At 37.2% G+C, this 26902-nt stretch overlaps 1 protein-coding gene across 6 annotated transcripts; it reads left to right on the top strand.

Moving 5' to 3' along the window:
* The first annotated feature begins 7815 nt into the window (after positions 1-7815).
* Positions 7816-26902, top strand: LOC149003815 (5-oxoprolinase 1-like). Of its 6 annotated transcripts, XR_016170111.1 has the most exons (8): positions 7816-8181; positions 8290-8387; positions 12174-12295; positions 12417-12601; positions 12727-12783; positions 13809-13934; positions 16752-19136; positions 26142-26902. XR_016170111.1 is itself a non-coding variant. In XM_089136181.1 (6 exons), exon 6 carries the CDS (start codon positions 16813-16815, stop codon positions 19012-19014), a length of 2202 nt encoding a protein of 733 aa, XP_088992307.1. In that variant the 5' UTR covers positions 7816-8181; positions 8290-8387; positions 12417-12601; positions 12727-12783; positions 13809-13934; positions 16752-16812; the 3' UTR covers positions 19015-24633. The 6 variants fall into 6 exon arrangements, 2 of the variants coding, with proteins under 2 accessions (XP_088992307.1, XP_088992308.1); XR_016170110.1 differs by lacking the exon at positions 12174-12295; XR_016170112.1 differs by lacking the exons at positions 12174-12295; positions 26142-26902 and adding an exon at positions 25555-26126.

Consider the following 26902-nt stretch of genomic DNA (forward strand, 5'->3'; position numbering starts at 1 on the left):
CCTATATTCACTTACTGTATAGAAGAAGCAGAAATAATGAGAACATAAATAACATTGAGAATCCAAACCTGATAGGGCTTTTGGAGAATCAATTAAAGTTGGGAATAAAGGAGTCTGAAAAGTTATTCCACCATATCCAAATTTAAAACTTCTTGCATATTGCACTGGGCATGTCCAGCCGAAAGATACCCAGCCTTAAATATCCCAAAACATTGCTCACAAAACTCTAGATAATCATTAGAGTTTTATTGAATTTCTACTTTATCAGTCTATGTTTTAAAAAGCAATTATGAGTCTCTTTGTTGGGTTTATAAGTAGATGTGTAACCAATGATCGAAGTAGATTGAGTAGAACAGAATAATTGAGTTACAGTTTGGCTAGCCTGAGGGCTGTGTGTAGAAAGTAGATGTGTAACCAATGATCGAAGTAGATTGAGTAGAACAGAATAATTGAGTATAGGCATTCTTCTCACCCAACCTCAATCCCCACTCATTCTCCTTCCCTGCAACTCTGATTTTCTTCCAGGCTTTTGCCTTCTCCTAACTGGCCCTCAACCAGTTTCTTTGTTACTAGGTCAAAGGACTATTCTCCCCACTGGTCCTAGGTAGAGGCGACACAGAACTGAAGTCCTACAAAAAGTCATCACCCAAGTCTCGAAGTAGTAAGTAATCCCCGAAATTGGTTTTTCTTTTGCATTTAAAATTGAACCAATTTAAGCAGGTTGAACCAGTGATTCAATTTAAGTGTCTAGAGATATTATCTTTCAACTCATGTCTTTTGGATTCATGAATCCCACCCCCTCCTCAGTTTTTCAAGGAGGTGCTTTGTAAACAGAGTCAGCCTAGAATTTCTAGTCCAAGGCTGATTGGCATCTCTAAATTTGTGAGGCTCACTTTACCTCAGAACTTGATAATTTTCTGCTCAAGCTGCTGTGCAACTTTTGTTCTCTCCTTGGGGATCATTTGGTGTTCCATCAAGGCTGGTGTTACTGTATTTGGTTCAATTGAAACTTTGCGGTGTTTCCCATATGTACTCATTGCATGCAAGTTGGGTGTCACTAATCAGTAGGCCCTTTAGCTTTCCTTTTAGTTGCAGTGGCTCAGATATGTTATCACAATCTATCTAAAAATCTGGAGAAAAACGATAGAGGAAATCGACGGGGAAAAGACGATAAAATCATTGCAACAGTTAAATCATGTTTTAAGAATGCAAACTGGGGGGAAAAGACCTGCAGAGTCTTTGTGTTGCAAACGTGATTTTGGTTTACTCTATTCAGAGTAAAGTATTAGGAATACATCTCACTAGGAATACATCTCACATTAATTAGAGATGTTTTAAACAAAAAATATGAATTTTTGTAAGGAGTTTTTGGTGCTGTGGAACAGTGCTTATTTGATTGATAACCCAAACCTTTTCTCCTCTCTTTGTCCCTCTCTTATGAATATCAATCTCATATCTCTTGGCCCTCTTCCATTAATCTGATGTCTTCTTTAACAACCCAGTTGCTTCCTGTGCTTCAGATTTAATTATTCACATATGCTTGTTTGCTGGGTGGTGAATTGTCTAATTGGAGTGTTTGTTAACAACCCCCCCCCTTTTTTTTCACTTTAGAATTATCTGGTACTTATCAGAACCAAACTAACACGTAGTATCATGTATTTTTTCAGTGCTATTTGTTGCATGATCTTTTAATCCATACATCAATTGCTTATTATGCCACACTCCTGAGATTGAAAAGAGTTCTACTTATAAATCGTTTTTTTTTTATTTATTATTTTTTCAATCTATGTTAAAAATAGTTAATAGATGGAGAATGGAAAATATTGAAAGAAAGAGGATTTAGGAAAATGCGAATAGCAATGATCGAAATTTCTTTAAGCAGGACCAACACTTTTCGGTATCCTCCCTTATGTTGGTCTGAAATTCTACATTTATCAACTTCATTTAGGCTCACATAAAAGTTTTGGTTTCTAGATTCACTTGATAATTTCAGGTCCAAGACCTATGACCAGCAATTCAATGTGGACAAGGGCAGAACCAGGATTCAATATTGGGGGGGCGAATAATAGAAGTCCAGATTGGGGAAGCACCAATATTTTTTTACGACACATATTGGGCCCTATTGTGTGGGCCCTTATAAGACCCATTGGAGGTCTCACCTATGAATTATTTTATATATTAAAGAATACGCCCGCATATATTTTGTGAGGCCCACAAATATTTGACAAAAATAGGTAAATTATTGGTAATGATAAAAATAAGTAAATTAAAGCATCAGTTACAAATAAAAATAAAAATAAAAAATAAATAAAACATGACTTCAACCCTCAAAAGTTGGTTGCAAACCAAAAAAAATTCTAGGTAAGAAATGCAAGCCAATGATAGTTAGTTACCTTATTAACTATAGACATTTTATTTACAATATAAAATTAAATAATAAAAATTGTAGAATAAATAAAGAAACAAAAAATATAGAATTAAATAAAGAATAACAAAAAAAATTAGTAAAAGAGAAATAATAAATAAATTGAGAAAAGGACCTAATTGTGGAGAAGATTTTTTCCCCAATTTTCCTTAATCCGTTTATAGAATAAATTGAATATTTAATAATAATATATTTTTTTCAAAAATTTCTCTTAACCCACGTTTAAGGAGAATAAATAGGAGGAAAATATGTGAGAGAGAGAAGAGAGGGGAGAATAAATAGGGATTGAGGAGTTAGTTTCCATTAGAAATGACATTTTGAATATTTAATAATATTTTTTTTTCAAAAATTTTCCTTAACCCCGTTTATTGAAGGAGAATAAATAAGAAAAAAAACGTGAGAGAGAAGAAATGGGAGAATAAATAGGGATTGAGGAGTTATTTTTTAACTTGGAATGACATTTATACCCATTATTTTACCTTTAAAATTTATTCTCAATTTGGAGGGGGGGCAAATAGTGATATTTCACATGTGAGACGAGAAAAATCGAAAAAATCGAAAAAAATAAAGGAAATTAATATAAAAAATGCAAAAGTTAAGAAGTTTTTAAAAAATTTTAAAAATCCGTGGGGTCGCCCCTGAATGTGGAGATCCTAGATACAAGAACACAATGGAGGGGCTTGCTTCCATCATTAGTAATCAGGATGGAGACAATTGTATGTTGGTCTGAAAATGGTTTTTCTCAAACTTGTCATGACTAGCATTTTGGTTGCAAATGTTGTAAATTAGATGTATCCAAGGATTATGTTATTCTTTTCAAAACAACCAGCTTACCAATGCTCTGTATATGCATATATCTGATTTCTCCTGAAAATGTTGGCATGCCGTTAATAACTGGTATTCAATAAGTTTAAGCCAAGGATTTTTCAATATGAGATTGTTGGCTCTGAAGCCTATTCTAACAGGGTTTTTTTGCATTGCTTGATGCTGATGCGGAAGGTCTAGAGCATTCGTATTATGTGAAACCCTTTGGATTAGCCAGAAGTACAGTTCCATTTCAGCATTAGTCCTATATATCCTTTTGTTTGTAAGGGGAATAAAACTACAAATTATTCTAATTTTTGCTTATTATATAGTATTCTACTTTGCACTAGAATCCTTTCAATTTAAGAAGTATAAAGGTCCTAAAATATAATACTAAATACTGAATGTATACTAACAAGGACTTGGAATTTTGTTTCAGATAGTTTCGTCTGTGGCCATTGGTTTCACAACATATAATATGATGAAGGCTTGGTTACATGTACCACAACGTAAGAAATCTCCGTCTGTTTCAGCTGAATGAAGACGATGTAGATTGTTAGAAGGTGTACTATCACAAAAAGTTGCTCGGCACACTCAAAATTAGCCATGTTGGAGCATCCACACCAATAGATATCCATTGTGAAGGGTACCATGAATTCTCATCATCTATGCTGACCCTCAATGGGATTGGGGTTTTTCTTAAGGACATGAAAGCAAAGGATTTAGTCGGCACTTGGGAATTCAATGCCTTCCATGGAATTTTATGGGACTGTACATTCAATGTGTTTTTTCTTTTTTAAATGAAGATCTTTGATTTGGTCAATGAGATGGTTGCTTACTGAACTAATGATCTTATTTCTTTATGAAATATTATAAATCATCAAATGATAAAGTCAAACATGGCCTCAATCAGATTCTGTAGATCAACATGTAAATGAAAAAACAAATTTTATTTTTTAAATGAAGATCTGTGATTTTTGTATTGTCCTCCACAAGATGGGTCTCAATCAAATTCCGTAGATCAGCAAGTCTTGAATCCTTTAAAACCTTCATCTTTGTAATAACTAATAAGTTTCCAGGATTCTCCTTTGTGGCCTCCCACTTCACATACACTTCATGAGCCCATCCGTGTTCTCCTATATAAAGCACACTCCACCTTCCTTGTAAATGCTCATGAAAACATCTTTTATACCATGATATGCAAGGCTGCATTTGGTAACTACTCACATCATTCCCAAAACTTCTTCCAGTGACCTACAAAATTTTTTAAAACCATAGTTACAAAAAAGAAAAACATAATTCAACCACAATGCAGCAGAATTTGAAACAATCATCTAGATAAGGAGCTCTGTATAAAAGCTAAGTCATTAAGATTTGCAGTCACAGCATGGACTTAAACTTCACACTTGACAACCTACCTAATTGCCTACTTATCTGGTATGGGATGCATTAATCTAGGTTCTTGAACTCATCCAACTAACATAAAGTAGTTAGATAACAAATGCATCATCAGAATAGATCCTGAACCATTATCATGAATTAGCTTGAGGTGTAATATCAACTAAGTGAATAATTTCAAACATTTAGAAACAGAAAGATTGGTTTGACATGTAATGCCTAAACTTGATCAATTTCGGCAGATTACTCCCAAAAAAGATGTATTGCTTTATTTTTATTTTTTATAATTGCGAGACATATAATTCGAAATTTCAAAATTATCAACTTGGTTGTTCACAGAAAAAGTACCAGTGAACCAAGTCAACCTCTGTGAATAACTTACCTGATAAGCTAGTTTTGTTCGAACCAAATCTAAGGGGTAAGTGCACAAAACTGCTATTCTTTCAGCTGCTGAACCAGCCAATAGATCTATGAAAGGCTATGGAACAATCCAAAGAACACTTGCACCGTTTCCTCTGAAAGAAGAAAAAAGCCTGCACAGATAAATCAATTTCAAGGGAGCTGATAATCTCACAAAACAGAGAGCCAAACTCCAAAAATTTTACTCACTTATAAAATCCTAAAACACCTTCATGTTTCAGTAGCTTTTTTAGGGATTGGCAAATTTTATAGTTTATTTGCAATTAGTTGCATTTAAGATATGTTGGTCTTTGTCATATGCAAGGAAACATTATAATTTATTTATACATTAATTAATTAACAATCATGCGTCTAGCCAATCTCAAATTAGTTTACTTGCGATTGAGGAACTCTTTTATTGTTCATGTATTATAATTCTCAAATGAAATTAAATTTGATTCTTAAATCATAGCTCAATCATTGTCCTTATATGATAGTTTTTTATAGCCAATTGAGTTTGGAAAAAACTACCTTTGTTTTTTCATTGAAAAAAATGGTAAAGGCTAGGATCCTAAGTTGAATACATGAAGTTGTATGAATGTATGTATTCACTCCTCATCACAATCCAAGTTATTTAAGGAGATGTATCTTGATATTATCTATAAATTGACCAAGCAAACTTATCAAGATGTTCATGTTAGATTGAATTGGATCGAAGGTTATACTTATCTCAAAGATGCTAATATTTGACCATGAATGTAAAATTCAAAAGCAATATTTATTAGTTAATCATTCCACTCACATCCATATTTTTAATATGATTATTAGAGTCCGAAATCCCTTGGGGCAAGGGTGAAATCCCATATTATATTTAAATTAGATGTAAAACCTATCTTCGGAGGGTGTACTTAGGATGCATGCCTGTTAGCTAGCTTACGCGAACCTCGATTTTAGAAAAAAGTAAAATATCATTAGAATAAAAGATGATTTATGCATAATATTCCATGAAGTTAAATGCTCATTGGAAATATCGGTTTATTGTCACTTGTGGTGTATCGCGATATGATTGAGCATGTTTGATACTTTTTATGAATTAATTAGATCTAATGCTGAATCTTAAAACAAATTGAAGGCATTGATCTTGTATTTGTGTAATTGTATTCAAGGTGCGCGTAAGCTGGTCCACATGAACCTCAAACACCAAAAGTAGGCGTAGACGTGTAGTAGCAGCGAGTCGTCACTCACTCACTGTTGAACAACTGCTTCCCAACTATCACCACCAATGTGGCATTCATTTATTACGTTCCTCTCTAGATCTTGATTGAGCAGTTACTGGAAAAAGGAAAAGTTTAAATATACTAACGTGTTTGTTAAGCAGAAAATCAATTTATTAATCATCAGGAATTACATGTTCGATACCTGTATCAATTATCCATGTATGCCCCCTGCACACACCTTTTTGTACTCTTACTTGGTATACATAGATAGATGTAGATTTTCAAACTGATTAGATTTTGGGTTTACAAACACTTAGTCTGTAGGCCCCTAAGCACATGCATGCATTAGAGATTTCAAAGGATTTTCAATTAGAAAAAGTGTCTGCAATGAAAACTCCACCGTGAAAAAAGAATTGTTAATGTTATGTAGGAAAATTACCCCACAAGACTTTATTTGTTAGAACCTTTGACATAATAAAAGAGTAAAGTGGGTGAAGGGATTCTTACTGTTATTATGATATGAAAAATAAAAGTATATTAGTAATTTTATCTCTTTTATTATTATTAATATATTTTTTTTATAAGAATATTTCAATCATTTAACGTATGAACTATGCGTAATGATATTAGTTTCCTAGTGACCTAAACAAAATTTTGCCACGTTGGGGGAAGGAAACATAGTTTAAGTCCAAAATACGTGATTTAAAATATATATATATATATATATATATATATATAATTAATGGACAACGAATGGTGTTAGTGATAAGAGTTATGAGTGACAAATTGAGTAACTCAGTCAGTAAATGTGACTAATTTTAAGAGATTTTTCAGGGTGAGAATAAAAATTCCCCAAAAGTAAAAGACGAGTGAAGACGAGAGAATGCCTCGTTCGCGTTAAAGTTCAGGCCAGAAAAAGTTGGGCTAGTTTTATAGTCTGGCCAATCGCAATCACGGCAGGGGCGCGTTGTAATTAACAGGTGCTGACCGGGCATTTCATGTTTTAACCTAATTGGCAAAACCCTAATCTCCTCTATAAATTTCTTTCGTCGGCACCTCTTAGAGGAATAGAACGTTGCCATCATCAGAAGAGAGGCTTCACCGCTCCCTCGAGGCGTTTTGCTTTGCTATTGTCAAGCGCGATTAATGCGCTTGACGGTTAAGCGCACCGTCCGATCTAATCGGACGGTGCGCTTTATCTTGTCATTAAAATAATGAAATAACTCATTAAATAATGGCCAATGGAGGAGTAGTAGGATGGTTAGGAACCCGCTTCTCAGTGGAGAGGTCATGGGTTCAACTCCTGCCGGTGGCATATGTAATATCCCTATCCCCATATATAAAAAGCGCATTTGTACCAAAAAAACTCATTAAAGCATGGGTTTTGGTGCTGACGGTTCGGTCTAACATAACCCAACGGTTCAAGTTGGTTTGTTTTGTTGGGTTATGTAGTGGTATACGATTTCAGAGGGATACGTTTTATATACAATCCAAAGAGTATATACGATTTCAAAATTTGAAATAAAAATATACAATTTTTAAAAGCTTTTGGAAAATACAAAACCCAAACAGTTCAACCAAACCTCATTTCGTGATATCTCTTGGAGAAGAAGCAAAAGAAGCAGCAAGTTGAACAAGAATCCAAATCGTTGTTGTTGTTACACCTGATTTCGATCGAAGCTGCGCATCTTGAAGAAGAAGCAGTAGCAGTTTGTAGAAGAAAACGCCCTAAAATCGTTTAGGGCCCAGATTTCAGAGAAAGCTCTGAAGAAAACGATTGTTGAGGAACTTTCTGTGCTTCCTCGTCACACTAAAGTGATTGTAACTGGGAACAATCGGACGAAATCCGTGCTAGTGGGTCTTCAAGGTGTGGTCAGCGTTTGTTGTTACCTAGCGTCCAAGGAAAAGAAGGAGGTAAATGGGTTGTCGTCGATTCAGGTACTCTTTCCATTTATTGAAATCTGAATCTCTATTTTGCTTTCGCCCGAGGGTTACTCTGTTGAGTTGCCTTTTAAATTTGATTATTTGGGTGGTACTCTTAAGCAGGCACGGTGATCGTTCACGCCCTTGACGAGAAAGCCAGAGCATATTATAATTTGGAAAGCCTGTGGACTACGGAAATGTCTTCTTCGGAATCTAACGAGGTGATTATGAGAAGTACTCGATTCTTACCAGTTACCACGGATATTTGAGAGCTTTGATATTTAACCTCAGAATTCGTACTTCGTTTAGAATCTGGATGCTGAGTGAGATTCACAAGCAAGCAGTTTGAGTCTTTAAAGGGATAAAGGATTTGATTTAATCCTGTTAGAGTATACCAAAATAATGGATTCTAAACATGGAATTAATGGAAAATGCGTGAAGCTATAACTAGCATCACGTTGTCCATTATAATGGGTATATTAGCATAGCAGAAGTGTAGAACCATAGATCCTATTAGCATAGCAGAAGTGTAGAACCATAGATCCTGAGGTTTGTCTTTCTTAGCCCGATAAGGGAGTGCTTTTCTGTTTGAAGAGTGCGTGGGATTGGATGAGAACCTGATTAGGATATTACATTGCAAAGAAAGATAATGAAAAAAATACCAAATTACAGGATAGTTCTGGGCATGGGGCAAGATTGTGGAACAGAATTGAGTTGTTGGAGTGCCAAATTGGAAAGCTCCAAAAATTTTGAGTGTGTCTCAGAGATAACTGATGGACCTTCTCTTTTAGTAGCCTATCCTGAATCTCGTTTAGTAACTTAAAACCTTGGATTTTAGAATCAAAATCCTACTCCTCCGGTGATATGGTTGATCGGACAACTCTTTACCTTCTTTTATGTCATTTTTATTCTCTTAAGTCTCTGAAGTCTCGACCTTGGTTATCTGTATCCCATAAAAAGGTTATTCTGACATTTGAATTAATATTTTTGGTCTGTAATATTTTAATTTTAATGTTTTTACCCCAAAAGTGTTACATGCATGCTTGGCATGGTGGCATATATTTATTGATGCAGATTGAAGAATTGGAGAAGGCCTGGTTCTTTATTGAATCAATTTTGCGGAGCTTTAGATAGAATTTGATATAACATTAGAGTTTCTTTTTCATTTTCGTTGTTTGTTGATATTTCCATTTTATATGTTTACTTGTTGAGTTTCTTTTTCATTTTCCTTGTCGAACATACAGTCTCAAGCCGCTGGTTTGCGCTGGACCGAACCGTCAGCGCTGGAGAACCGATGCTTTAAAGAGAGATTTATTCGGTTTTTGATTATTTTAATAACATAATGAATCCAGCCGTCTGATTAGATCGGACGGTTGGCTGGACCGTCATGCGCATTAAATTGTCAGACAATTTTGCTACTGTCATGCGCCATTAATGCGCATGACGGCCAAGCCAGCCGTCCAATTAGATCGGACGGCTCACAGCAGCCTCCAATTAAAATAATGTAAAAAACTGAAATATAGGTTTTTAAAACGTCGGTTGAAGTGACGGTTCAGTCCAGTGCAAACCGTCGGTTCGAGACGAACGGTTCGTATCCCATCGTTTTAGGTATTTTATAACTGATTCAATTGATTTTGACCTACGAATTCAAATTTTAAATGAAAATATACGGTTGAAAAACTGAAAACACAAAACCCAACCAAAAGCAAGTGTTACGACGTCATTTCAGAATTATACCCAGTGTCTACTTGAAGCTTTGACGGAGAAGAAGAGAAGAAGCTTCATTCCAAGCTTTGGTCACACGAGTCTCTCATGTTAAACACATTTTGAAGCAGTAACGGAGAAGAAGCAGTAGCTTGAAGCAGCTTCTGTTCGCCTGTTGCTCCCGTAAGGAAGTAAAGAAGAGGCCTTCCAAATGTTAGTCGAATCCACCTTCGGCCGGCGCAGCAGCAGGCTTCAGCAATAGATGGAACGGAATCCGATCGTGAAAGAAGGAAGAGCGTGAAAACTCTATCACACAAGAACAATTTCTCGCTGCGGCTTTACTCTTTCACCAGCATCAGCAGAACGGTTCGCTTTCATTTGACCGTTCAGCTTCTATTCGATATCCTGTTCCGGGCTCAAAGAAGCAGTCTTTGCCCAGGAGTTCCAGCTCTAGGTCTCATTCGTCCACTGACCCTCTTCTTCACCCACATCAGCTAGTTCATCAGGTTTGGACACTGCTGTAGTTCCGTTTGTTCTTTTACTTTCTAAGATTCTTAATTCTGAACTTTATGATTTTTATACTTATGGTTAGCTACACTGGTCATAGGAGTTTAGTCTGCTCTGTCTTTTGATTAAGTTAGTTTTCAAAATTATTTCTATGCAGGTTAAAGTCTTCATTTGAATCTAGGGTGAATCCTGGGAAGATTCTGCTGGCCTATTAGTGTGTATAGTGTAATCCTTAATTTTTCCTTTTAAGGTTGGCAATTTGTTTTGGTTTGGTTTAAGCAAGTACTTAATTTGCTCCTTTAGGCTGGGCAATGCAAGTTATCTCTGCCATTATGTCATGGTTTTGTGATCTTTAATATATATTTTAGGGCTTCCCTAGACACCCCACCCTCAATTCCCCCCCCCTTCCCCACCAAAATTATATATATATAACAAAAAAGAAAAAAAAAAAGAAAAAAGAAAGAAAGTAAGGGGAATGGTTTCTGTGCCATCTCTTCTTGTAGCTTGCTACCATCTTGGCTAATGGTTTCACTCTTGGTTCTTTTGCTTGTCTCATTTTCTTTTCATGTCTTCATTGTGGCCATTGCAAATTTTGGTACAGAAAGTCACACCATTAGATACTCTCCTTTATGATTTGGTGTTTTCATTGAAAAGTAAGGGGAAAATTTTGGCATATATTTAATACCATGGTTGTTAGGATCTGGTGGTTTGTTGCTGCTTCACGCGTGCAATCAATCACTGTAGCCAAACGTCAGTGTTCATGTAATCCCGTCTTTCAGTTAAAAGATACTATGACACAGGCAAATCTCTCTCTTTCTCTCACTATTCTCCCCACCTCCTCACTTTGCAAATGGTGGTGCAGCTTCTCAGAAACCACCTACTGGTAAGTTTACTGTAGTATCTGCTAAATGGGTTTGGCTGGTTTGGGGCTAAAAAGGAAAAAAACAAAGAAAGAAAGAAACCCTTGAAGGATGCAGGCCTCTGTTCTGATAATGCTTTCACAACCTCTAGTCAAGCAAGAAACTCAGTAAATGTCATCATCCTTCTGGCACATCCCCTCAACACTTCGATCCAAGGTGTCGTGTCTTACATTTGGTAAACCAGCAACAAGAACTACCAAACCAGAAATAGATATCCACAACCTTCATTTTTTGCATGGTTATGAGTTAGCATCTAGACATAGAATGCTGTAACACCATCTTCCTGCAGAATGTCTGATCTATCTTTCTTCTCTATGTTTTAATAATACTGTTCCTTAAAGGCATGAAATTACACACAAATGTATAGTTGAAAAGGCTGTTATTGAGAATGCACACCATAGATTATTTCCATATAAGACACGTTTATTGGGATTGAGGTCCATTGTTTATACACACCTCGATTATTTATATTCACGGAATAGTTTTTTATATAAAATTTAAATATATGATAGTACTTCACCACTAACCCCAGAGAAATCTGAAGCCTTGACATCATTACCATGAAGCATGGTTGTTTTGCCGACTCAACCCTTGGTGGTTATAAACATAGAAAACATTTGACTTGGGTGTTGATATATTTAATCTAAGCCTTCTATGCAATAGTAACATAAAGTTCCTAAACAAAAGTAATAGATTTTATATTACATGGGACAACTTTTATGATAATCAAGTTGAAAGTGAGTCCATCTAGTACCTGGGGATGAGGAGGATTGTCTTTGAGGTGTGGGACCGATAACTTCAGACGTATAGTACTCACCTTATGTGTGGTGTAGAGTTTTCTTCTCTCATCTCTTCTCATTGTCATTATCTTTTAAGGTGTGAGATGGTTCAGCTCAATGGTGAGGTGTCTACCTACGTGTGGCGTCGGCTCCTCTTTTTGGAGGATATCCTTTAGCGAGTGTCTATTGAGCGTTGAGATGTTTAATCCAATCATTAAGGTTAAACTTCATTTAAAATCCAATCTTATGATAATCGTAAAACCCGATTTGGATTCTTTCTTTTCTTTTAACTTTGTTGTAGATCTTTGTTTTATTTTAATCTTCCCCACTATTTTCACAGGATTGGCTTCAGCTAGGGAAAAAAATGGGCATGACAGCCTCTAAGTAGTCGCTGATGACTCCCTAGCTTATACCCTCCAAGGAGAGTAGTTGAAAACCCTATAGGTGGGGTGGAGTTGTGCCCTCCCTCCCCCAATAGGGATATCGAACTTATTGAAGTAACCCTATGGTAAACCATCAGATCAGGTGTGTTTGTACAATTAATGTATCCCAATACCTTTTCTTTTTTCTTTTTTAAATTAGAATTTGAATTAAGCTGTCTAGAGACTTGTTTGCTGAATATTTTTAATTTTTTTTTTGTATGATTGCAGGTGATAGCTGACAGAGGACTTGAGCTACTATTTACAACTTTCATATTCAGCTTCATCGTAAGTTCAACTTCATGTTTCATTGTCATGCTTTAAAAAATAGTAATGTGTTAGTATGGTTTGTCACAGTATATAACATAATTCTGAGATCTTGGCCAAGAGTTGCTAATCTTTTTGTTTCGCCCTTGATCTCGTCTTGAGTCCTCACGAAAGCGAGATCTTGTGAGACCTCGAACCATGCCCTTCAAGGCTTTTGGTAATGATATGCTTTATTCATCCAGACAAGATAATTTAAGATAATTTATCTGATCTCCGAGCACAAATGGCTGCAAACCAGATAGGAATTACTCTTATTAAAGAGCTAATTGAGCTGTATGGTTTGGAAACAGTTCAGGCTTACATGACCCATGTACAAACTAATGCAGAAGAAGCTGTGAGAGAAATGCTCAAATCAATCTACACCAGAATTGCAAGTCCTTTATATAATTTTGAAGGAGCAGATTCTGTCACCATTGAAGAGGAAGATTATATGGATGATGGTTCTGTTATACACTTAAACCTTACTATCAATACTGAGAAGGGTGAGGCTTTGTTTTATTTCACGGGGATTAGCCCAGAAGTGTATGGGAATTGGAATGCACCGGAAGCAGTTACAGCTGCAGCTGTCATTTATTGTGTACGCTGTCTGGTGAATGTTGATATTCCTCTGAATCAAGGTTGTCTGCCTCCAGTTAAAATATACATTCCAAGAGGTTCTTTCCTTTCTCCCAGTGATAAAGCTGCTGTAGTAGGAGGTAATGTTCTTACATCTCAAAGAGTTACTGATGTAGTACTCACTGCCTTTCAGGCCTGTGCTTGCTCTCAGGGTTGTACTAATAATCTCACTTTTGGGGATAATAGTTTTGGTTATTATGAAACAATTGGAGGTGGGAGTGGTGCAGGGCCTACTTGGGATGGAACTAGTGGTGTCCAGTGTCATATGACCAATACCCGTATGACTGATCCGGAGATCCTTGAGCAGAGATAGTATAAACCATAATGTAGCGATGAATCACATTTCCTCTCACTATTTTTATCTTTGCCAGGTGTCTGGACCTGTTGTTGTTGCAGATGGAATGGCAGGGCTGCAATGTATGAACTTGTTCGTGTGGGACATGACAATCTTATCGGAGAAATTATTAGACTGGAAGGCGATTCTGCTACAATCCAAGGTATCTACTTTGGTTCTCCCCTTCCATTGGCTTTTCCTGCTTGTCATATTTCTGTCATAGCTTTGTGCTGGTTCCCTCTATCCCATTCTTCTTTGGTTATCTGTATCCCTCTCCTAAAATTAAGATCGTGTAATTATTAGCATAGTTAAATGATTTGAAGGTAACATTTCTATTCGATGCCTTCACTGCAATGGTATGAGACCTCTGGTTTTCTGAAGCATTTGCCTAGGTATGAGACCTCTGGTTTTCTGTTGCGGGGGTTTTGATTTGGCTTCACACCCATGAGTCATCTCTTTCAGGCAAACATACCCATACAACGACATTGTGTTTTGGGGCTTTCTAGTTTCCAGTTTGTGAGTTACTCAAGATTCTCTCTTTTCTCAGTTTCCTCTATTACAGAATTTGGGTTTTCAGGATTACTTCCAGTCCAGACTTTGGTTTGTTTTTAGAACCCTAGTGCTATAATATAAATCATTGACCTAGAGGTCTGTCCTAAATTCCAGACAAATTTATTGGGTGCATTTAATTTGAGCTTTACCGTTCCTTAGATCCACCCATGAGATCACTCTAACCCAATTTGATCCTTAACTGCTTTATCTGATCATTCCCATTTTTGCATGGGTTCATTAAAATTCTCCTAGTATTCATTGCTTAATATGTGCAAGTTTACGATTGCCATTTATGTCATGAGCTGTTAATTTGTATGATTTGTGTACCTTTAACGGCTGTTAAGTTATTTCTAAATCATACTTGCTGAAAGCTTTTATATTGCTTATTTAATTAGAGAGTGTTATGTGTTTGAGTACTTTGCTTCTTTAAATTATAAGCCTCATCTATCTAGCAAAGTCTTTGTGATTGGATGCTACATTGTGATAAAAACTCCACATTTGAAATGTTGTTACTGATATAAAATTATTTTTGACACTCTTGGTCATCTGCAAGATAGGTCAGATGGTAGCTTTTGACATTTCAGGGGAGAGATATTTTTTTCTTAGATTTTTTACATGCACCCCTAACTTTGCAGTGATTCACGTGGAACTCCTTCGCGAACTTTACATGAGGGTCCCTTATAGTTGACGCCGTCACGTGACTGTTAATGGTTGACCGGAGATTAAATAGAGGATTGATAGTTTTTATAACAGCATGGAGCAGAGTTAGTAAAGAGAAGAAGATTAAATAGAGGATTGATAGTTTGGCCTCTTATACTTGTTGGGGTTTGTGGAAACCTATAATTAAGCTACTACAGTTTGATATTGGTTTCATTTGAAGGAGCTGCTATGGATTGTGTATTGCTTGCCACCACTATAAGTCATGTGACGGCGTCAACTGTAAGGGACCCTCATGTAAAGTTCGCGAAGGAGTTCCACGTGAATCACTGCAAAGTTAGGGGTGCATGTAAAAAATCTAAGAAAAAAAGATCTCTCCCCTGAAATGTCAAAAGCTACCATCTGACCTATCTTGCAGATGACCTCGTCCTTCAAGTTCACCGCACGAAACCAAGTACAGTAACAGATCACTTGGAGTTAGAATGAAGCTCCAGATTGGAGAACTCCATTGGTGATTGCAGCAGTGGGAAGGCGACTAACTGCTCCTCTTCTCTAGGGCCTCTATCCGGTATTTTTATTTAAAATTTTCTGTCTGATGCATGCATCTCTCTTTGACTAGCTATGCTACATGCTTGGTGTTGCAGAGCCTTTTATACTTTCCAGAGCTGCTACCCTCTCTGTGGGTTTCTTTGAGTGGATGAATGCTCTTTGTCGGTTTCTCAATCCCCTGCTCTCTTAGGGGGAAGTGGGTCGGGGAGATATCATAGGTGAACAAAAGAAGGAAACTTTCGTAGAGAAATTTAGGAAACAAAACAAATAAGTGTTTGAAAATGCTTTTGGATTGTCTGCAAATTAGTATCCTGTTATAACATGATCTGGACGTTGTAAATTCAGTGGGCGGTACATTGGCAGAACTCTTGATAACCCTGTGGAAATATTTTTTCTTGCTTTATTCTGATACACATGGCCTTATCCCTTGCTAGTTAACGAGGTTTAGGTTTGACTCTTTCCTTCTTTTTATTTTTATTTTTTTATTCCAACCGCCCCTTGCTGTGTAAATTATTTTTTCTGTCACTTAATATGGAGATGTCTTAATTCTTGATGCATTGTTTCTCGTCATTGAAAATTTTGAACAGTATCAAGAGAAAGCCATGTTCTTGTGGCTTTTATAGTGGATAGTAGTCAAATTATTTCGGTCACATCTTCCCTGCTGGTTGATTTTTCATGTTGTTCAAAACGACTCTTTGTTCCACACACCCCAAATCCCCTGGCTGTGTCTGTTGACTGTGACCTTGTTAATCCAATAGTTAGGGAATGTGTCGTTGTCCATTATTAGGTTAGTAAAGAGAAGCTAGAGCTCCCACATCAATAAACAAACTTGATTTTGTTTACTAGAATTGGTTGTAGCAGGTCTCAAACTTCCACCAACCTCTTTAGATAATAAGCAAGTAATTCTAGTAGGCTAGATATAGATCTTAGCCACAAAATGGTGGATTCATGTCTACCTTAGGTCTTCTATCTTTATTATTGTATTTATTAGGTGTACATGCTTGTTGCAAGTGAATATATGCCCGCATAATTGCTCGCTTGTTCTTGCAGAGCAACCATATTAAACACATACCTATCATTGCCTCACACAGTTATATGCTGGTTGTTTGGAAAGTATTATTGCTGTGTAGTCAGTTTAATTGCCATACGTTTCTGTACCTGTTTGTTGCCACTTCCAAACTTACTATCTTACTGTCAATAATCCATCCACTTCCATAAACAGGTGATATAGAAAAGAGAACTGTGCTCATGATTCGACTTTGTATCAAGCTAATTCTGGGGACATGAGAGGGTTTTCATCTGTTGCTTCTGGAGCATCTATTGTTGGCAGAGATGTAAGTGAAGGAATCCACAAAACAAGAACCTCCAATGGCAATGGATCTGTTTGTGGAATAACAAAAGTGCAACCCATCCAAAAACCATCATGTTCAGAAACTCCACTAAGGGGCAAGTCTTCTTCAGTTGGTCCTTCCCAAATACCTGATTCTCAGTTCAACTTGCTTTCAAGTCCAAGTAGCATTTCTAGTAATCGACATAAGATATCCACTACATTGGTTGATCATCAATATTTCTCTGAAGTTCTTGATAGAAAAGATTGGATTATTTTGCTAAATCATGAGTTCAAGTACACAAAGACCAGTTTAACTCCACAGTTCGTTGTAAGAGTCCTGCAGCATCAGGAAAACCCATTACATTCACTCAAATTCTACATATGGGTTTCAAATGTCAATGAGACACTGGTGAATTATCAATTGGCACACAAAGTTTTGGCTTATGCTCTATATCGTAAGGGTCCTGTACTGTTGTCTGTTGACTTGCTTCAAGAGATTAAGAACTCTGGGTGTTGCATTTCTGAGGATCTGCTTTGCATTTTAATTGGTAGCTGGGGAAGGTTAGGGCTTGCCAAGTACTGTGCTGAAGTTTTTGGGCAGGTTTCACTCCTGGGCCTCTCTCCAACTACTCGATTATACAATTCACTTATTGATGCATTAGTGAAATCCAATTCCCTTGATTTAGCTTATCTCAAATTCCAGCAGATGCCTGTTGATAACTGCATCCCTGATAGATTCACATATAACATTCTCATCCATGGGGTCTGCAGGATTGGAGTTGTTGATGAAGGACTTCGTCTCATGAAGCAGATGGAGGGCTCAGGTTACTCTCCTAATGTATTCACATACACAATCCTCATTGACGGGTTCTGTAACGGAAAGAGGGTGGATGAAGCCTTCCAGGTTTTGGAGATGATGAGGCAGAGGAATGTAAGACCTAGTGAAGCCACATTTAGGTCATTAGTTCACGGTGTCTTTCGATGTTCTGATGTGCATAAAGCATATTATTTGTTACTGAAATATTTAGAAAGCAAGCCTATTTTTTGCAAGCAATATTGTGATGCCATACTGGATTGCCTTTCAAAGAATTTTATGCCAAGTGAGTCCATGGAGTTCTTAAGAAAGATGGAACAAAAAGGTTATCTTCCAGACAGTTCAATATTTAACATTGCAATGTCTTGCTTGATGAAGGGTGTAGATCTGAACGAGGCCTGCAACATACTGGATGGTTTTATTGAGAGAGGTGGGAAGCCATGTTTCAGCACTTATCTCATGCTTGTTGAAGATTTGTACAAGGCAGGAAGAACTGATGAAGGGGACAGATATTTAAATCAAATGGAGAAGGATGGACTTATATCAACTGTATCTTCATATAACATGTTGATCGATTGCTTTGCCAAAGCCAAAATGATGGACAAAGCGTCACAGAAATTTGGAAATATGCTTCAAAGAGGTGTTGCTGCTAATCTTGTTACTTTTAACACCCTTATTGATGGTCATTGCAAAGTTAGGGAGGTAGGTAAGGCTAGAGAACTGCTTAAGATGCTTTTAGACCATGGTTTCAAACCTGATGTCTTCACGTTTAGTACTATAATTGATGGCCTTTGTCGAGTTCACCAGATGGAAGATGCTTTTGGTTGTTACAATGAGATGATTGAATGGGGTGTCTCTCCAAATGCTGTCACATATAATATACTGATACGGTCTCTCTGTTTTGTTGGGGATGTTGCTAAATCGATGAAGTTATTGTGGAAGATGAAAGGTGCTGGAATAAAGCCAGATATGTTTTCTTTTAATGCTCTCATTTTAAGTCTTTGTAGGATGAAGAAAATTGAGAATGCACAAAAGCTCTTTCTTTCAATGTTGAGAGTGGGCTTGACACCTGACAAAATTACATATGATGCTTTTGTTAAGGCATCATGTGAATCAGGAAGAGTTGATGAGGCTAGACAGATTCTTCATACCCTGGAATACCATGGATTATCTCCAGATTCTTATTCATATGCACCAATTATAGAGTCTCTAACTTATTTGGGTTGCTTGGAGGAGGCCCATTATTTAATCAACAAATATGAAAGAGGAACTCTTGTGAACTCCATTTCAGATTCACCGGATGAAGCTCATACAATGCATGGCGTTGACTCATCAATCTAATGAACTTCATTGCCAATTTATCGGATGATGTCCATACAGTACGGTCTGCTCATTTGTTCGAGGACTTGGCACATGGAGCATCAGAATTGCTTGCCACCACTTCTTCTGAGCAATGTGAGAAGGTATGCACTGCAATCTGATTATTACTTGCATCATCATATTTCTGCACAAAGGTGGATGTCTGGTACCTAAGTTATACCATGTTAACATGTAATTTCTCAATGGATTGTACTACTATTTTATTTTTTTAAATATATCGGTATGGTGTTCTTTTGGACATAAAATTCCATGTCTTACAGCACTGACCTTGATCTTGGATATAATCTTATTTAGACCATATAGTGTTGAGGATTTTGCTGCTGCAGCACACCTACTTTTGCCTTGTGGCAGGTTCTGTTGCCACTTCCAACCACTAAATGGAAGGGCAAGGTCCTATTTTACCCATATCTTGAAATTCAGAGCCAAATTGAATTAGATACCTCCCACCACAAATTGACATGCATCATTGTGTTGACAATTTTACCTTCACCGAAGTCCTAATTCCCTCTTGGTAGTTCTGGATTTATGAAGGTTCATTTTTTTTCTCTCTCTGGCAATTTCAGTTTTGGCTGAAATTTGACATGTCAGCCAGGGATGCTGCAGTCTAACTTTTGTACAAAATCTGAACCTATGATAGAATATTTATTTTGACCATGGAGGGATCTTTTGCCTTTAATGTTACTATGATGATAGAATATTTATTTTGACCTTCTGTTTTAATGGACACTGAAGGTTTTTTAGCTTCCTTGTGACCTGCCTATGATTAAGCAGAGTGTTTGTTATATAAGTTGAAGGGGAAAGGATTAAGCAGATCGGATGGTTGTATAAGTTGAGAGGAAATGCTGTAAACTCCCAGAAGCCGCCTAGTAGCAGCCGCAAGAAGAACTAGGGCAGCAGCCCTCTTCCCACAACCCCAGGAAGGATGCACACCACCCGGGGATAATTTGGTCTTTTCAGGTGCCTCATCCAATTTTGTCTAGGAGATTTAGTCTGAAGAGGACTCTTACTGTCAAAGAGTCCTATGAGTTGTTAGCAGTTATTTTACTTTACTTATTCACTTGTAATTACTAGTTACTAAGTCAAGTTAAGTAGGAGTCCAAGTTAGAATAGAAGTCTTAAAAGTCCTTTTCAAATTGAACTCCCTAGGTGTTGAGTTCTAAAGGAGTTCCTTTAGTTGGCTCTAAATTCGAAGCCTGGGAATGTAACAAGTCAGTTTTGATCATTGATAAAGTTGCTGAGAGTTATAGCAAAGGAGGTTCAATGGGTTGAGGTAGCCAAGGAGGAAACCTGTGGCAGCCCTTGTGTGATTATTCTTCATTATTTCTGCATTCAAAGCAGAAGCAGTCTTGTTTCTTCTTTCCTCTTCAAAGTTCCAGCAACTAAGTACCATCCCCCAGCCCCAAACCCAAACCCTAAGGCCTACCCAGCCATCCCTTTTTTCTCCCTACCCTGCGGCAAAATTCTGGAAATTTTCAGAACTCTAAAGAGTTAAAGCCTGCTGTCCCTTCATTCTAAAGCCCAAACTACAGTAAACCACACCCCTTAGCCTTTAGGTGTATAGGAGAATAAAATTGAGTCCGTGAGAGTGCATTTGGTAATGAGCCAGGAAATTGTTTTGGGCACTCTCGTTCTCAGAGATTGGAAGAATTGCGTTTGGCAAATAGAGTTATTCGTTCGTTCTCAGGTAACAAAACCATTTTGATTTTTGTGCTTGAGAAGGCAAAAAATTCTATCTTTACACGTTGGGGGATAACCTTTATTAATCTACCGATATTGTAGGTAGTCTTCTCTTGGGAGTTCACAATTGTATAAGATAATATAAAGAGCATAGAAGCAAACAATATGATAAAAGAAAACATTAAGCAAATAGATCTTAAGTACCAATGTGATCTATGGTGAATCCTCTTCAAAACCCACACGGTACACTACCTAAGTAATACAGGGCCTAAGAGAGAGTAGCTCCCAAATTCTTCTGTCAATAACTTAGGGTAAATAAGAATCACACAAGAAACAACAAAAACAAAGGGGAATTTCTCAGATCAAATTATTTTGCTAGCTCACTAGCATCCCAACATTGCCTCTATAAATCTTCTTTAATGGAGGAATAGGATTTTTGTAGAAAGTAAAGACATAACAATTCAATTTAAAGAACAAGAGTGTAGAGAATTACCTCCCCAACAACACCACCAGAGACTTGTGAGATTAAAATAACCAAAGTGCACGGTATCGTGCAGCAAACGGGTTGATCACAGGGAGGAAAGTCTTGATCTTGTTCCTTCTTGACACTAGATGTGAGGCGGTTGTCTTAGAGTAACTTGAATAAAATAAATGGGAATTGCTCACTTAGCCTGATCCAACTACTCCAATCCTTGTCACTAGAATTGCAATATTCAGAGCAGAAAGTTTTGCAAAGGGGATAAAAGAAGACTAGAATTGAAAAGAAAAACTTTTTTTTTTTTTTTTCCACATGTAAGTACAATTACAATTCATGAAAGAAAAATTCTATATACTCTACTAAAAATATGTTATTCCCAGGTTGACGAGGGGGTGAATCAGGGTCACAAATAACTCTTCCAATTCCTGCAAATATTTATTAGACAGTCGTGTGTACACCCACCTATAAACAACACACTTTACAAACAAGATAGATTAAGCTCTCAAAGAACACAAGATATCTGTGGTTTGACAAGTTGCCTAAATCCACGAAGTAATGCCCTAATAGAGCTTTGTTTACTCAATATTCTCTTACAAATTTTTTTATCATAGTAGTTATCAAAGAACACTTAATCTCAATACATTCAATACATGAAGCACCCACAAGAAAAGGTGGTCACAGCCTCAAGCAACTCATACCAAACAAGCACCTACTTGAGAGGTAATACTGTTCAAATAAGGGAGATTACAATAGGAAACTCACCTGCTTTCTTCAATATTTTCATCAAAATATACCTCTAGGCTTCTTCTCCACACAAATCTTGCTTCTATGCTTCGTTCCTCGTTTTTTCTTGTCTCTCCGCATGCGAAAATCACAAAAAAGCTTATTTTGTTTTGCCCAAAATTGAATTTTACAAGAGAAAGAATGTGAATGTAAATGAACTCTTCGATTGTACCTTCTAGATGAATCCCATTAGAATCTAACTCTTGAAATTGTTGGATTATCTTTTTAAAGTGGTGGGTCAATGCTAGACCGTCGGATCTTTTAAGTCATGTAAGACTGGAGTGCACTTCACAAGATTATTTCAAACAGAATCTTCCCTAATTATACCTTAAATCTGTGATGCATTGGATCATTTTACTCATACTGCTTCGCAGTGCACCATATATACATGCTCCTAACCAGCCACAACTCATGCGATAGAATCTTTTCAGTTTTTTGAGTTTTAAAACTCCAAACACATTAATCTCAGTCCTTACTTAAAACCAGATCTTTCTACTTGGCCTTCTGATAGCCATTGGGTTTGCATCATTCAAGCATTGAATGATCAAATCAAGCTTTTATTATTGCACATTCCTCCCTAAGATTTAATTTTTTTCCTAAAATGATCCCGAAAACTCTTTAAAATTATACTCTAACCCCTGTAGCAAAACAGCATCACAGAGAGTAGTTTCTCTTTAATCCCCAAAATGTACAGATTTGCTTTCATGTTGTGCAACCTCGCGAGAAATATGATAACTCCTCCATTTGATGTCAGAATCACAACCCGAAAAGTGCGTCGGAAAGAAGACTCCATGAACTACATTTCTCTAGTTGACGTTGAGTCCAGAAAACAAGTGCATGACCATCCAAAAATTCATTCAAGATGACCCTTGCACAGTGACCTGTGAAATCTGCCATAATAAGGAACCTTTGCTTCACCCAAAACTCTCGAATCTTCTCATAAGCACTCGAAACCATTATAGTAGTGGCGTAAAAACATAGTGACACCTCAAGGATGTTAGAACCTTGAAGTACTTGAAAAAGATGATCCTTATCCCGCTTGGCTCTCCTAAGAAGACCACGACTCAATTCTCACAAATCAGATTCTTTATTTAATTCATCATAAAAATAATGAAGGGTTGGGTGGGTTTTTCATAGCCTTACAAGTGGGGGCAAGGGAATTGGACTCTAACTAGGATCTTTTATAAGATAAGATCTCTTTTTACGACTGATTAAATCTCAGCCACTAATTAACTTGCCCAAAATAGAAATGCTACTTATCCACAAGAATCTTATCTCTAAATAGATCCTTGTGGGAACTTCTTAACTGACTCAAACAAGGAAATGAAAACTGAACTCCTAAAATTCAAAAGAAAAAGAAAAAGAAAGAAAAAAAGAAGAAGCTTACTTCCAATAAGGGAAAAAGGTCAAAATGCCCCAAAGGGGTTTTGGTCAGCCCTTAGTTGCGCCACTTTGGGCCCAAAATAGGTTTTCAGCTTGGGGGAATTTTGTGCATACATCAGCCAACTGAGGAGATTTCTACTGGGGGAGAAGGGCTCTGAGTAGTTTGCAGTGTGTCTAGGGGGAAGTGGGGCTAGGCTTTGTATAGGGTGAAGATTGAGGGAAAATACTTCACCACTTCCATTTGAGATTAAACAGATGGGGAGAATATTCCTAAGCAGAAGGGGGTGACATAGGAAAATAAATAAAAATAAATTCCCCTATTCTTCTTCTGGAAATGGTTTCTTCACATTTAGGCTCTAAAATAGCTTGACTGAAAAGAGAAGATTGATCTTGGCCTTCAGATATCCTCCAAAATATTCGTTTTCATGCCTTTTATCTCCACAATTGCCCTTTATTAACAATGCAATACGAAAGCAAAAAAAATATGTTAAGGTAGCTTATCTAAAATGTATAAAAATGTATGCTTTATGCCCTAAGATTTCACACTGAAATGTCATAAGATCAGGGATTAATGTCTTCAAGAGGAGGAGAATTGATGGAAGCACAAAACTCCCTTGGCAAAAACCCTGTTTTGGGCCCCAAGGCCCAACCAAGAGGGCGCAATTAGGGCTGGCATCGGGAATCTATTTTATATTAAGATTCCTTGTGGATAAATGATAATTAAGTCCTTTATTTCAAGTCAAGTTCTTTTATTCACGTGACTGTTATTTAAATAAGTGTAAAGAGGATCCTAGTCTATAAAGGAAACTCTAGTTGAGTTTAATTCTATTTCCTAGTTAGAGTCTAACTGTCTTTTACTTTATGTGAGGCTATAAACAAGCCATTCCCCTCACTGTAAAACTTAGACTGAATTGAATAAAGAAGTCATGACTGTCGTGGTAAAACAAGTCATGGCTTTCTTGGGAGGGCCATGGCGGATTTCAAGGCATTCTTTCTTCATATTCAGCAACCATCTTCAAGTTCCAGTTCTTCTTCAACAGCAGCTACTTCAAGTAAGTTCAATACCCCCCGTCCCTCCTCCAACTTCCTACCTCTATTGCAGTCCTCCCTCTTCACTCCCCTTCAATCACAGCCCTAGGAGACTCCCTCCACTCCCATCGCAGCCCCAAAAAGCTCCTCCCCCACCTACCGCAGGCTCTAAGAAATCCTTCCCACCTCCTTCGATCCTTCCTAAGCTCCTTCCCCATCCCTACGGCACCCCTAGACCCCTTCCCCATCTCCCCAAAACCTTGTGGCACCCCCTTTCCCCCTTCTTTCTCTCTTGGCTCCTTCTCTCTCCCTCTTTTTGACTTGCAGCAATCTGAAAAAAAATCTCCCATCTTTTGATTTTGGCATTTTGGGATATTTGGGCATAGAGGGTATTTTTGTCATTTTGGCATAATTTGGATATAGGGTATTTTTGTCATTTTGGCATAATTTGGACGTAGAGGGTATTTTGGTCATTTTGGCATAGAGGGTATTTTCTGGATGTAGAGGGTATTTTGGCAGAGGGTATTTTCTGGACGTAGAGGGTATTCTGGTCATTTTGGCGTAGAGGGTATTTTCGGTATTCTGGGTTTTTTAGAGGTATTTTCGGTATTCTGGGTTTTTTAGGGTATTTTTGGTGTTCTGGGTTTTTTAGGGTTTAGGGTATTTTCGGTATTCTGGGTTTTTTTAGGGTTTAGGGGTATTTTTGGTATTCTGGGTTTTTTAGAGGGTTTAGGGGTATGAGGTGAAATCCCATTTGTGAATCCAAAAATTATCTTAATTTTTGAGGGAGGAAGCTCAACGAGTTTTCTGGTTAGACAATTTTCAGCACGATGGTTGCTCTTGTGACATTCACAAATGTATACTCTTTGACTGTTTCGTTCATTTCAACACGATGGTTGCTCTTGTGACATTGACAAATGTATACTCTTAACTTTTTCATTCATTTGCAATTTTCACCTTTTAGCATTAAAAGAGGGAACAGGGCAATCTTGGAGGGCTATTAGTTGATATGCATTTCTTTTTTTATTTTTTTTACCCCCTTGGGTTGTGGAGATCATGTTAGACATTTTATAGGAGGGTGGTGCTACAGCAAGTATTTGTTAAAAATGTGAAAATTCAAAACAAAGGTTTATAATTTTGTGTTTGTGCAGGCAGTTTGAACCCAGGTAAAGGAGGAAAGTTAGCGTGTTTGGTTGGCTGCTGTCTTTTTAAAAAATTTTTAGTGATGTCTTGGATGAATCCATTTATCATTTTCACGAGTGTCTTAACTTAGTTGTCCAGACAACGTGTACGTCAAGCCGGTCTCTCTTACCTTGTGTACTGGTGCTGTCTAGGTCACCAATATTAGGTCTTCTTGCCCTGTTTGTGTTGCCATGGATTTTTAGCTCCTTAACCACCATGGTTCACCTTGGCACCGTGACAGCTATTTTATCTTTGGCATCTTTTAGCTCTTTTAGTTTGACTTGCTAATCCAAAATTAAATGAACAGATCATTGCCTTGTCCAAGTAATTGCCCCTGTCGAACTCTGCTTGTGGGGAAGCCTCCATGTAATAACAATTTGAACTGCTTAATTTATCTCTACTTTCTGCATATTATTTACTTCTTGACTAACTGTTGTCATTGTGCTTAAGCTAATTTCTATTGCTTGATGTGCTGATATCATATTTCTTTTTAGTTGATTCTTAATTAATTGTACCCAGCATCCCATAATGCGTACATTTTCATCCCTTGTTTTAGGATGCTAAGTGGAAGATCCATAAACCTGTGAAAGGAACTTTGAGACTCAAAATTGAAAAGCTTCAGGCTTCCCAGATAGACCTGGACAGTTTCTCTGATAGTGTAAAAGTCGAATGTTGAAATTAGTTGGATGAAGGAAACACCGTTTCACGGGGTCAACAGATTGCTGCTGGAACATTTTTTCTTGGACAATGGAAGTCGAAGTGAGATACGTGGTTTCCCAGTCTCCGGCTATTAGTTCACTTCTTCATATGTACAGTTTCTAATGACTTTATATTGGAAAACCATTGGTGCAGATGCCAGCAGTTGTAAAAATAGACAAACTTTTGTCTTGCTCTGTACAACTTTTTTGCAGTTTTATCGGTCATGTCTCAGATTTCTTTGGATGTGGTTGAGCATTGAGACTAATGGCTTCTTACTCACCCCTGAGTAATCAGATGCTGTTCTATCTCGGGCATATGCACGTTTTATGCTATTTTAAAACCCTTCAATTCAATTCCACTTGAGCTATGGGAAAGAAAAATAAACAATCTGACCGAAAGCCTGGGAATTACCCTGCGGCCAACATATTTGACTCCACGGAGGACACAACTTGTTGAGTAGCAAAAGATATTTAATGTAAGAATCTGACTATCACTTCGGGACTTCCAGTACAAAAAACATGGTTTTCTTTACAAATTAGAGGAAATCTATTGACATCTCCACATAAGCAAACTCACAAATACAATGGATTGTCTCTCTCTCTTCGTGCTTGTCTTATG

Source organism: Hakea prostrata, chromosome 10 (assembly GCF_041222555.1).
Source record: "Hakea prostrata isolate BN-2017 chromosome 10, UWA_Hpros_2, whole genome shotgun sequence".
Lineage (NCBI taxonomy): Eukaryota > Viridiplantae > Streptophyta > Magnoliopsida > Proteales > Proteaceae > Hakea > Hakea prostrata.

Bases quoted from the DNA above. Each gene is read 5' to 3' on its own strand.
- LOC149003815 (XM_089136181.1), top strand. From the start codon at position 16,813: ATGAGAGGGTTTTCATCTGTTGCTTCTGGAGCATCTATTGTTGGCAGA.